General features: G+C 46.4%; 2 protein-coding genes across 2 annotated transcripts; both read left to right on the forward strand.

Moving 5' to 3' along the window:
- On the forward strand, nucleotides 1,567-9,188 carry LOC8069369. Its single transcript, XM_021448601.1, has 10 exons — nucleotides 1,567-1,926; nucleotides 3,495-3,544; nucleotides 3,705-3,814; nucleotides 4,216-4,492; nucleotides 5,373-5,502; nucleotides 5,605-5,864; nucleotides 7,822-7,918; nucleotides 8,019-8,088; nucleotides 8,515-8,760; nucleotides 8,853-9,188. Exons 1-10 carry the CDS (start codon nucleotides 1,635-1,637, stop codon nucleotides 8,893-8,895), a joined length of 1,575 nt encoding a protein of 524 aa, XP_021304276.1. The 5' UTR covers nucleotides 1,567-1,634; the 3' UTR covers nucleotides 8,896-9,188.
- LOC8058454 (pentatricopeptide repeat-containing protein At2g18940, chloroplastic) lies at nucleotides 9,532-12,550 on the forward strand. The gene has a single exon (XM_002437351.2). It carries the CDS (start codon nucleotides 9,816-9,818, stop codon nucleotides 12,174-12,176), a length of 2,361 nt encoding a protein of 786 aa, XP_002437396.1. The 5' UTR covers nucleotides 9,532-9,815; the 3' UTR covers nucleotides 12,177-12,550.

Raw genomic sequence — 13,076 nt, forward strand, 5'->3', positions numbered from 1 at the left:
TATGAGAGAAACGTTGGGCATTCACGTGCCGTGGAGGTAGAGCCGTGGATAGATCGACCGGGCACACAGTCACCGGAGGCGGATACCAGCCATAAATAGTCATGTTCACGGCTCCGTTTTCAGAACGGAAACTTAAGTAGTGATGAAGACATCCTAGCTATGCACGATCGTTTACGTTCAAATGTTATAAGGTTCACTTCCAAGAAATCATGCTAAGAAGCTACAAGAGCAGATGAATTATTTCATTAGTGATCGTAATTTTCACACTTCTAAGAATGGTATACTACCTAAGTGCTCTATATTGGTTGTATTTAGAGATATATTTGAAGAGGAGGAAGAGACACTGCTACAGAATGACGACTTCAGAAAAGTAACACGCATGAAGATTCAGACATCTGAAAAGTGATCCCATGAATGTTCAGACGAATATTCGGACATAAAAAAAAGCAGTCATAACTCTCAACTCGGTGAGAAGCTTTGGAGGTCCATGAGGACATTTGGAAAGCTCATCAAGTCCACTTTTCAATGACTCAATCCTCACCTTATTTGGACGTCGCAATCAAGAGTTATGTTTAGATTAGTCAAGACTGCTTAGAAGATCAACAGTCCGTCGTGATAGAATGTTGGTTCAATTTGTCGTGCAAAACTATACCAATCTACAATGTTTCGTGGTGCATGGCATACTTTGCTGGAAAGCTTTTGGTGTCTAGTTTCACACCCAAGAAACGGTGCATCATTTGGACTTTCTAATGAGGAGTTATGGCCAATTTATTGACAACTGTCACGCAAAACCACTTTGGGAATCTATTTCGAGAGGACCTTTCATATTGCCTTCCCTTAGAAACTCTATATCATTTTCATACCTATCTAGGAGGGTTGTTCCTAGTATAAATATTCCCTACCTCTAAGCTATTAGCAACCTTTGATTATTTGATAAACTACATAATATTGCAGCTACGTTGTTGAGTGACTTACTCAACTTTATTATTTCTTGGACTTGTGAAGTGAATCCTCTAGGTTCTTCTAGTTCGTGCTCTACGGTTACTGTTCGACTGCATCATTTGTGTGGATTAGCTCCGGATTGTGGTTCTGCGGCCGTTCGGAGATCGAGTCGAAGTCTTTGCGGTTTCGGTGTCTCTCTCCCCGCCGCCTGGTGGTCACATTCAACTTTTGTCAGATATAAGCTAGCTACCCGCTGTTCGCAGCAAGTTATCTTTGTTTTTTCGATCTACTATCGTGAAGATCAGGCTATCCTCATGCAGATTCATATCGGTACATGAAGTAGTCATGTTTACGTCCCTGTTTCTGAAACGAAAACTTAAGGTACCATTTTATAATGTGGATATTATTTTATAACATAAGAAGAGAATATTCATGTTTTTAGAACATAGATATTTCCGGATCATATTCTCGTTCCTAAGCTGATTGCCAGCTCGCCGGATCACTGCACTGTGCATCCACGGCGGGAAGTAGCGGGCCGCCCCCAAATCAAATTTGGAGCATGTTTAAACCGCTCCAAATCTGCACCACCCACACCGACCAACCAAACAAACGGGCAACCCCAATCTCGGCATGGTTTAATTTTGGTTTCCTTCTATTTCTTCCCTCCACTTCGTCTCCTCCACTTCCCTTCCATGGAGTCATCCGCCGCGGGGGGCGGCACCCCTCCCCGGCCGTCGGCGTCCGCCGGGGCCTCGCCTCCGGCTCCTCCTCCCCCGCCCCCGCCGCCGAGGGGGTGGCTCGCGGGCCTCGTCTCCGGCGCCGGCCGGATCCTCGCCGCCGTGCTCGGGCCCGAGCCCTCCGCTTCCGGCTCCGGCTCCATTTCATCAGCCGCAGCGTCGGACGGGGACTCCCCGTCGGCCTCGTGCTCGCCGGCATGGTACCTGCCTCCTGGCCTTCACGGCGAGGGCTGCAATGACGCCACCGGTACGCGACTCCCCCAACTTGCTTGGAAAGTTAGCGCCTTTCAGGCCCTGCCGCTCTGCCTCTGGGTGCCGCATTGCCGCATTTGCAGCTATATCTAGATGTTCGTGCTGTGTTGCATTATTTGCATATGCTGCGTATAGGGGTAGCGACGGCGGTTCGAATGACCAAAATTCATTGAAAAGTTATCGAATTTTGGCGTTTCGACTTTGGAATAGTTTTTTTAACGAAATACTAGCACATTGGATGCTTCAGTGCTTGGCAGTTTCATGTTTCCTCCATCTGCATCTGGATGGGGGACGATGGTTGTTTCTTTATTGCAGTTACTAGGCCATGCTGGCATGCAACTTACCGATAAAAGTCAATCCATGCTCATGAATACAAAAATTATGTTATTGGATCGTGGACATGACTGCATTGCAACTAAGCCACTATCTGGGCGAAAATACATACTCCTTAAGCGTCTGCTTATTGCCTTACCCATAGAATTCTTGTACTAAGCATATGTCTGAGCTGGAATGTACCACCATTGTTTCCAACAATACTAGGTGGTCCTGGATGGTCATCTAAGCATTCATAATATGGGTCCAACACATGTTTCACTGCACTGACCATTGAAGCCTTATGGGCCCCCGATGTAATTCAAATTTTAAATTTCTGAACTGAGAGCGAGATAAGACATGCATGAGCTCAGATACACGACTAGCAGCCCTGAACTTGAGATTTTTCAATGATTTATTTCCTCCGTTAACAGTGGCACGTGAATCGTCAATTCTCACGACCACTAACTCTGAATCGTCAATTCTCATGACCACTAACTCAGCAACATGATTTACCTGATGTGCAGGATCTGCAAGGCTAGCGAATAGGCTTGCTAGACTGAAATCTGTTTCTAAGTCAGGGATTGATTAAACCTTGTAGTTTATTGGCAGTCTCAATCCTCCTCATGGAAATAGTGGGTCCTACCATATATATATATATTGGGCCGGGGCCCAGTGCTTTGGTATGAGGATGGGCAAAGGGATTTTTTTTAACCCAACATGAAATTCGCTCCCACGGGGATTCGAACTCAGGACCTACGAGGTGCCACCGGAGTGCCTAGACCAACTGATCTAGCATCCTTTGGCTTACACCTCTTATATAGTTATATTGTTGTCGAGCTACTAGTCATTCCATGTCATGGTTGTTCCTTTTCTTAGATAAAAACCATTTGGGTTCTGAACAACCCAAAACGGAAGGGATACCTTTAAATGTGTTTTAGTTTGTGAACTTACCTCAAATCATTTGCACATGTTATTTTAAAATTCTTGTGTTCCTCTTATTTCCTAGATTTTGGAGTATAATAGTCTAAACCCTTTTTTTTGTGCTTTTCATTTGCTTAGGTTTTTACCAATATATCTTTCTGTCTTAAATTTCATTACAACCTGTAACTCCTAATGTATTTGGAATCGTCAGTGTTTTGTGCTCGTTTACTTATTATTTCCTGTAAACGGAGTGTACATTTTTACTTAATGTGTTATTTTAAATGGAGTTGTTTTAAAATTCAGTCTGATGAGTTTTTGAAATTACAGATAATGGTGATTCCCAAGTCTTTCCCCTGAGTAATAATCAGTCAAATCAGGTATTCCTAGTCATTCTATTTATTACCTAACATATTATCTCTATGTTAGTTTGTAAACATGCTCCTCTCACTGGATTACAAGACTAGGATTAAGGGATCAGTTACCTGAGCACTTTATGGTTCATGCGTTGAAGTCATGTAGAACTGTTTGTGATTTTAGGGTGAAAAGGAGACTGTTCTAAAAGACTACCCTGGGTCCCTAGCAATTGTTTCTGAGATTGAACCAAAGGATGCTATAATGCAATTGCTTATGCAGGAAACCTATTCAAGGTATTGTGTTGTATATTTTGTTTTGACTCCCATTTTCCCTTCCAAACTGTGTTGTTTGATATGCGTTTTGCCTTTTCATTTAAGCATATTTTTATCTTGTATTTGAATTCGACATTCTATAAATATGTTTCCAATTTCAAACTCAGCCAAACAATCACTTTACATGCTTCACTTTCATGTATATGAACTATTCATTATTATATGATAGCCATGAATTGTCTCCTACTGTCATAAAGCAACAAAAACTGTGAAGTGCTGCCCTTGACTCTCTGTATTCTATTAACACCTTTTATAATCCTGGATAAATTAATACTTGATGGTGGCAGATTGGCAGTGGATGAAAATCTACAAATATGTAATCAATATTCAATAGGACATGATTTCTTCTTTTTTTCTATCAGGTCCGAGTGCAACAAGTTTATAAAGATAATTCAAGAGCGGGTTTTAGATTCAGATTCAGGTGATATAGATGCTGGTGGGTTTGCTCTTACAAGTGCTCGGAAGGTTGGCAGACTAGCCATAGATGGATACTCTTCATTTAGTCCACATGAATCCTCACCTGCAACTTCTAGTCTTCAAATGCATGGCTGTGATAATAGCGCTGCTGTGGGCACTATTCCAAAATTAACTCATACCAACCAAAGCCCTTTCATCAACAATGCTAAGAACATGAATCCAGTGAGTGCTTTTGCTTGTAAAATTTTAGTTTGTTTCAGCATATATTAATCATGACTGCATGATATATTGCTGCTCAATGCATATTACCGCAATATGTTTTGTTGATTGGTTCATGCACTGAAAAATATCCTGGAAGTAGTAAATCTTCAGGAGATTTTTCTCACAGGTCTTATCCAGCAAATGGTGTTTGAGGCGGTCTTCTGACACTCTATTAATTATATATGCACCTTAAAGTGATGTTAATACCTCTGTCCCTAAAATAAAATCATTATAGTTTTGTCCTAAAGTTGACCAACATGGATAAGAGTCAACATTTATGACATTAAATGGACGTACATATATTTCATGCTGAATCTAATGATACTTATTTGATACAATACATATTAGTACTTTTGTGTATAAAATTGGTGAACCTTGATATTTTTTACTTAAAATTAGAATGACTTTCTTTTAGGGGCAGTAGTTGCCAAATTTTAGTTCAGGTGCTGTACTCAAATTTGGCAGCAACCTTCTGTAAGTTCACACTGACCTAGCTTATTATGGTTTAACATTATTAGTTTCATGTTTAAAGTTTTTGGGTGAACATACATAAATTCCTAACTGTGTGACCTTAATCTAGTCTCAAGCACTAATGTATTCAGAATTGTTGCTGTTGTCAGTGTGCAAAATATTCTGTATCTTTATGCATCCAAAGCACAATTAGTGTGTTGCTATATACTCGGAACTGACTCTCAAGTGACTTTCTTTTCACTATATAAACGAATTTAGCTTTGATTAGTATCTTTTGAATCTTATAATCACAAAATTATGGATTTATTTTGTTTTGTTATTTCTTCAACTCTGGAATGAAAGAAATTTATTGCTGTATACTTAACTGCAGGTTCTCAAACGAAATTACACTGTTAGAGAGGATGCATATGGGGAGATTCGAAGAGTCAGGCCAAAGATTAATGGAAATTCATGGGAAAATTCAAAATTCAAGCAAGTTGATATTATTCGAAATAATCCAGGTTGAGATTAATCGTTTCAGAAATTATTTGAGAAACACCACTAGCCTCACATAAATTATCAATTTGCATACATCTACAACTTATACCTATTTTTCTTATCAGCTGCAAATTCACGTGAAGAGCCCACTGCCAGGAATCCGAGTGCTTCCAGAGATGGAAAGAAGCTGTTAAATGATATTCTGGGAGCCAACAATTTAAGATACCCTAACTTTATTTCAAAAGTTGAAACTGCTGATGAAATATTAGATGTCCCCGATAAACCTTCAGCTGTAACCCCACAACAATATGATTCCAGTTTCCCGCAAGCTGGTAGGGAACAAAAAGGTTTTGGTGCTACAACACTTAATCAGTGTTCTAATGAGGTACTCATATCCCACTGTACCCAAGATTTTCTGGATGTCTTTTGTTGTTATGAACGCGGTGGATATTTGGGAGATAGATAACTAGGCCTTATGCTTTGCCAAGAGCTTGGGATAACTAGGCCTTATGCTTTGCCAAGAGCTTAAGAGAATGAGGGAGACTAGAATTGTTTCTTCATAATTCATTGCTTTTCCATTGTGTCCCATGGGCTGAATATAAAAGGTACATAGGACTAACACCTCTTGTGCCTAGACAATATGGTACTATTCCTATAGACAAATAACTAAGAGAGACACTAATTAACACTAATGGGCTTAAGGCCCAACTAGGACACTTGCGCCCTACGGCGCCCCTCTTTATGCCCATGACATCTCCCCCGCCCTTGGAGACCCAGCTCGTCCTCGAGCTGGAGAGCTGAAGCGAAATAGGGTTAAGCCTTTTACATCTCGGCTTCCCCTTTTTATTGAAGACTAAAATACAAGGATATCCACCTGGATCCCATGGAAAGAGCGCCTCTGCTGGCTTCATGTAGGCTGAAGTGTGGAGTGTGAAGCAGCTGGCCCTTATGCTGAAAGTGTCTAGCACCACGGCAGGCACAAGGATAAATGAGATAGCCTTTGATGCCTGATGCTGGATGCGAGGTCGCTGCACTGGAAACGCCCATACTTGGACCTCCACTGCAATTGGAGCCGCAGGCCGTATCGGCGAGTCCGAGTGGATGAACACGTATGACAACGTCGAGCTGAGGAGCACGCGTATCTGCCGCACCATGCGACGGACAAGCATTCCTCGCACTGTTGCCTGGAGGCGCACCGTTGCTTGCTCCTTCGATGCTTTTGTGGCACGAAGAGCCTGCGCTCGGCGACGTGCCAGGAGTCTTCGTGCTGCTGCCTGGAGACGTACAGCCGCCCGACATTCACGGTCCTTCTTATCCTTCGCGTTGAGCAACTCCTTGATCCGATCCAGCTGCGTGAATATATCAGCAAAGATGCGGGAAGTGTCATTGGAAGCAGGAGACACATGGTGGAGCAGGTCGGGGCAGGGGGGCGATGTGAAGCGCAGGTGCAGGAGCTCGGTGAAGCGACGCCACGCCGGGGTGCCTTCAGCGTGCTGGACTTGTAGGAACCAAACCCGGGCGTCATCTTCCAAATTACGGGAAACCAGCCATACCTTTTCTTCCTCCATGATGCGCTCTCGGCGGAAGTAGGAGTCGCACTGGTTGACGAAGCCCACAGGATCAGATTTCCCCGCAAATTTAGGGAAGTCCATCGAGGCAAAGCGTGGCAGCGGCGGTGTGTTGTGGCGGATCTGGATCGATGATTGTGGCGGCGGTGGATGGTGGTGATGGGGCTACGGCGCGGCGGCTGTGCTGATGGGGGTGCAGCGGTGGCTGGTGGCGTTGCTATGGCGGCGCGGCACGATGGATGAGGTAGGCGACGCGGCGATCTGGATTGGTATCTTTTTTTGTGGAAACGGCTGATGGAGGATCGGAAGTGCTGGAGGATTCGGCTGATGGAGGATCGAAGGTGCTGGAGGATCCGGCTGATGGAGGAGGATCGCTGGACTCTCTAGATACCAGATGTTATGAACGCGGTGGATATTTGGGAGATAGATAACTAGGCCTTATGTTTTGCCAAGAGCTTGGGATAACTAGGCCTTATGCTTTGCCAAGAGCTTAAGAGAATGAGGGAGACTAGAATTGTTTCTTCATAATTCATTGCTTTTCCATTGTGTCCCATGGGCTGAATATAAAAGGTACATAGGACTAACACCTCTTGTGCCTAGACAATATGGTACTATTCCTATAGACAAATAACTAAGAGAGACACTAATTAACACTAATGGGCTTAAGGCCCAACTAGGACACTTGCGCCCTACGGCGCCCCTCTTTATGCCCATGACATTTGTTCACATCAGAACATGCTATTTGTTGTGACATTAAGATGACTTTTACCATAGGACCTGAAGAAAGGCTTTGCTTTGAAGGTGGAGCCTTTGAATGCATTTCTTCCTTTCGAGCAGCAGATGATGGACTTATCACACAGGAAGCAAGAGCGTATGTCATCATCATTGAATATGTTTTCTTGCTGGTCATATGAGTTGATGCCTCAACATACTCTGAATTTCTATTATTATTATTTGCAATTACTGAGCAGATGCTGCCTGTGATGATTCATGCTCTCTCTCAAAATTAATGTTGAAGGAGGATATTGAAGCTGCACCCAGGTAGTATGTCATACCACTCTTCCTGGACTATATTCTGTGCAAGAGTTTAACCAACACCAACGTTTACTAGTACTTTTGGTGGCTGTGCTTTGCCATAAGAACTTGGAATGCTTGATTTTCGCTAGAGCAGTTTGACTTGAATTTAGGATCAAAGTGTCGACAGCTGAGGGCTTATGATTGTGGTTGCTATATAGGACAATGCTGTCACTGCTAATTTTAACCTTGTATTTACAATTCAAAATTACACGTTTCTAGAGCATATGTGCCTCAGCTGTCATCATTGATCACTTAATATCGATAAACATACTGTGGCATTCTATGCCCAACTATTTTATGGTTTGTTTTTTCTGTAGCTGTCAGGTTAAATGTCTTGGAAAGTTAAAAGAAGTTATGTGCAATAAAGTATTCTGTAAATATCTATTTCAGCCTGCCGATGGGCATGCACCTACAAACTGGCTCCAAGAACCGCAGGAGGAGGCAACCCAACTTACAGAAGACCACGCCAACTCCAACAAGGTCACCTAGAAAGGGTCAACGTCGAAAGAACAGCGATGCCGTAGTCAAATCGGAGATGGACTTGCTTGAGCAAAGCAAGCTGGTACTTACGGAACAAGAACCAGGGCTGGGAGATGTTCCGGTGAAGAGACCTGTTGGGAGACCCAGGAAGGCGAGGTAACTTCCGATGTTTTTCATTTTTAGGAACAAGGCATGGTAACCTTTCATTTCATGCCCTTGGTTGTAATCATGGTCCACTTGTAAACTAGGAATGGACCTAGCTCAGATGATCCGAGCACCCCTGCTTCGTAGGTTTGAGTTCCGTTTGGCTTGAATTTGGGTGCCTTTTTCAGTTACTTGTAACTTCTGTAAAGTGTGAGCCATCTTAATGCCAAGATTAACTTAAAGAACTTTTTTGGTCTAAAAAAAAACTTAAAGAACTTTTGAACTTGGAAAGGCACATCAGACAGCAGAACTAGAGAATTGAAAGTTTTTTATGTGTGCGTTAATGTTTCAGAGAAGGGGACTCCGAGAGTCCGGACAACAGGACAAGTGTAAAGAGAGGATGTATTGACATCATTATTACCAAATCAATTCCATGTAAATCCTGTTTTATAGATACTATTGTCAGCAGCAGATGGTTGACCCTTTCTAGGTGTGCGTTAATTGTAGCACATGTATAAAGTACTAAATATAGACGAAAATTAAAATTAATTACACAGTTTACTTGTAAATCACGAGATGAATCTTTTGATCTTAGTTAGTCCATAATTAGACAATATTTGCTACAAACAAACGAAAATACTACGGTACGCATCTAAACCAGGCCTGGGCACAATGGATAGACAAAAGGCCAAAAGGGTCAAGCCATCGAAGCCGGAATCGACGGCGGGTGGTCAGAAATTCGCCGCAAGGAGTCGGCAGATCAGATGTGCCGGCAGCACATTTGCGCCACTCGATCAGGGATCGGCGCCACTGACTGATCCGATCAGGTTCAGATCTCCATCTCCCAAACCGAACAGCGGGGCGGGTCGCCTCGCCGCCATCTTCCCGCCAGCCAACTTCCCGTCCACCCGCTCCCGCCACCGTATCCGTAAAACCCAATCCCCTTTCCCCTAGGGGCCATGCTGCGCGCGGGCCTCCGCCTCCGCCTCCCCTCCACGCTCACGAGCTCGTAATCGTTGCCTGCTGCCGCTCCTGCGCCGAGCGGCCAACCCGCGCCGCCGCCACCGATGGAGGCCACCGGCCGGGGCCTGTTCCCGAACAAGCCCACCCTCCCGGCGGGGCCGAGGAAGCGGGGCCCGCTCATCCCGGCCGCGCCCCCGCCGCCGTCGCCCTCCTCGCTCCCGCTCGACTCGCTCCTGCTCCACCTCACCGCGGCGCCGGCGCCGGCCCCCGCGCCGCGGCGGTCGCACCCGACACCGACGCCGCCGCACTCCTTCCTCTCCCCCGCCGCGCAGGCGCTGGTGCTCGCCATCTCCTCGCACCCGCTCCCGACACTCCCGGCCTTCCTCGCCTCCCGCCGCGACGAGCTCCTCCCCGCGGACATCCCGTCCTTGCTCAAGGCGCTCGAGCTCTCGGGGCACTGGGAGTGGGCGCTCGCGCTCCTCCGATGGGCCGGCGCCGAGGGCGCCGCCGACGCGTCCGCGCTCGAGATGGTCGTCCGCGCGCTGGGGCGCGAGGGCCAGCACGACGCCGTCTGCGCGCTGCTCGACGAAATGCCGCTCCCGCCCGGGTCCCGCCTCGACGTCCGCGCCTACACCACCGTGCTGCACGCGCTCTCCCGGGCGGGTCGGTACGAGCGCGCGGTCGAGCTCTTCGCCGAGCTCCGGCGGCAGGGGGTGGCGCCCACGCTCGTCACCTACAACGTCGTGCTCGACGTGTACGGCCGGATGGGCCGCTCGTGGCCACGGATTGTTGCCCTCCTAGATGAGATGCGGGCCGCCGGGGTCGAGCCTGACGACTTCACTGCCAGCACGGTGATCGCCGCGTGCTGCCGTGATGGGCTTGTTGATGAGGCGGTGGCATTCTTCGAGGACCTCAAGGCCCGGGGCCACACCCCATGCGTCGTCACCTACAATGCGCTGCTCCAGGTGTTTGGCAAGGCCGGAAACTACACGGAGGCGCTGCGTGTGCTTAAGGAGATGGAGCAGGACGGCTGTCAGCCAGATGCTGTGACGTACAATGAGCTCGCCGGAACATATGCCCGGGCTGGGTTCTACGAGGAGGCTGCCAAGTGCCTGGACACAATGACATCCAAGGGTTTATTGCCAAACGCATTCACATATAACACCGTCATGACAGCTTATGGGAATATTGGGAAGGTGGATGAGGCACTTGCCCTGTTTGACCAGATGAAGAAGAGCGGGTGTGTGCCGAATGTGAACACATACAATTTTATCCTTGGCATGCTTGGCAAGAAATCAAGGTTCACTGTGATGCTAGAGATGCTTGGAGAGATGTCAAGGAGTGGATGCACACCAAATCGGGTCACATGGAACACAATGCTTGCGGTCTGTGGGAAGCGTGGCATGGAGGACTATGTCACCCGGGTTCTGGAGGGGATGAAGTCTTGTGGGGTTGAACTGAGCCGAGACACCTACAACACCCTGATAGCTGCATATGGTCGGTGTGGCTCAAGGACTAATGCTTTCAAGATGTACAATGAAATGACCAGTGCTGGGTTCGCCCCCTGCCTCACCACATACAACGCATTGTTGAATGTGCTATCACGACAAGGTGATTGGTCCACTGCTCAGTCAATCGTAAGCAAAATGAGGACCAAGGGGTTTAAGCCAAATGATCAGTCATATTCACTATTGCTCCAGTGTTATGCAAAAGGGGGCAACATTGCAGGGATAGATGCAATCGAAAAAGAAGTTTACGGAGGTACCGTTTTCCCAAGTTGGGTTATCTTGAGGACCCTTGTCATTGCCAATTTCAAGTGCCGACGATTGGGTGGCATTGAGAAGGCATTTCAAGAGGTAAAGGCCAGAGGTTACAATCCTGACCTCGTCATATTCAACTCCATGCTGTCAATGTATGCAAAAAACGGGATGTACAGCAAGGTCACCGAGATCTTCGATTCAATCAAGCAGAGCGGGCTAAGCCCCGACCTCATCACTTACAATAGCTTGATGGACATGTACGCAAAGTGTAGTGAATCGTGGGAGGCTGAGAAGATACTGAATCAGCTCAAAAGCTCTCAGGTGAAGCCTGACGTTGTGTCCTATAACACGGTCATAAACGGATTCTGCAAGCAAGGGCTGATCAAAGAAGCTCAGAGGATCCTCTCCGAGATGATCGCTGACGGCATGGCTCCCTGTGTTGTAACCTATCACACACTCGTTGGGGGATACGCCAGCCTGGAGATGTTCAGCGAAGCTAGAGAGGTTATCAACTACATGATTCAGCACAACCTGAAGCCCATGGAGCTGACCTACAGGAGAGTAGTCGATAGTTACTGCAAAGCGAAGCGATTTGAGGAGGCTCGCAGCTTCCTGTCTGAGGTTTCAGAAACTGACCCGAATTTTGATAAGAAAGTGCTGCATACGCTCGCAGCCTATATAGAGGATGCACAGTTTGGAAGGTAGGCTGCCTGTGCTAAAAGGTGGACTAGGTACAGTTTGGAAGGTTTCTTTGGTTACATACAGGCAAGGCAACTGGCAGTTTGCAATTTGCATGGTACGTATATGCTCAAGTTTTGATAGGCAAGGTTACTAATAATCTTGAAGAGCCCGCGCTTGTCAAAGACGGCGATAATATTGCACCTTGCAAATGGTGCTGTATGTTGTCAAAATAGTCGCATTTTTCAACCGTTGTATAGTATACCTATAGCCACATTCTGCTGTGCATACTTTAGATTGCAACAACCTGAAAGCCTGAAGGGCACCTGATATGTATGATGTATCATTCGATTTCTTCTGAATATAAATTACACACCATTCAGGTGATCTCAAATGGGCAACCTCATCAGTTAGCAGCATCCTGAGTACTCTATCCATTCCTACTGCGCTGTCGTTCCGCGGCTGTCCGCTCTCAACTCTGATTGTGAAAATATCTTCTTGTGTCGGACAGGATGATCGGGGACGGTCACGTGGGGTGGAGCCGTGAGCACAAAGCAGTGTCCACGTCGCTTTCGGCCTGCCGTACACGCTGCTCGCTCGCCTGCTCTCAGGATGTCTGGCACGGCAACGGCTGAACGGCATGGCCTTGTGGCGACAGAAGATTACTTGTTTGGTTTGGACGTTTGGTGAACACTGAACACCCGTAAAAATACCATCCGCACAAAGCAAAACAGTACCTCTAGAACAGTAAGGGTGGCGAGCTGACAAAGCGCCTGCAAGTAAGCTGTCGTAAACAAATGGTAAATTCGGCAGATAAGTCCAAAGCATTGCATTCGGCCAGTTTAGCTGTTTTCTGTTGTCATGGTACAGTTTGGCCGCTTCCTCTTGTCCTGGTTTTGGTTTACATATACACATTGTACTGTTACG

Source organism: Sorghum bicolor, chromosome 10 (assembly GCF_000003195.3).
Source record: "Sorghum bicolor cultivar BTx623 chromosome 10, Sorghum_bicolor_NCBIv3, whole genome shotgun sequence".
Lineage (NCBI taxonomy): Eukaryota > Viridiplantae > Streptophyta > Magnoliopsida > Poales > Poaceae > Sorghum > Sorghum bicolor.

Coding starts and splice junctions, on each gene's coding strand:
- LOC8069369 (XM_021448601.1), top strand. CDS start 1,635: ATGGAGTCATCCGCCGCGGGGGGCGGCACCCCTCCCCGGCCGTCGGCG. Junction 5,503..5,604: donor TATTATTCGAAATAATCCAG/GTTGAGATTAAT, acceptor TTTTCTTATCAG/CTGCAAATTCACGTGAAGAG. Junction 8,761..8,852: donor GGGAGACCCAGGAAGGCGAG/GTAACTTCCGAT, acceptor CTTGTAAACTAG/GAATGGACCTAGCTCAGATG.
- LOC8058454 (XM_002437351.2), top strand. CDS start 9,816: ATGGAGGCCACCGGCCGGGGCCTGTTCCCGAACAAGCCCACCCTCCCG.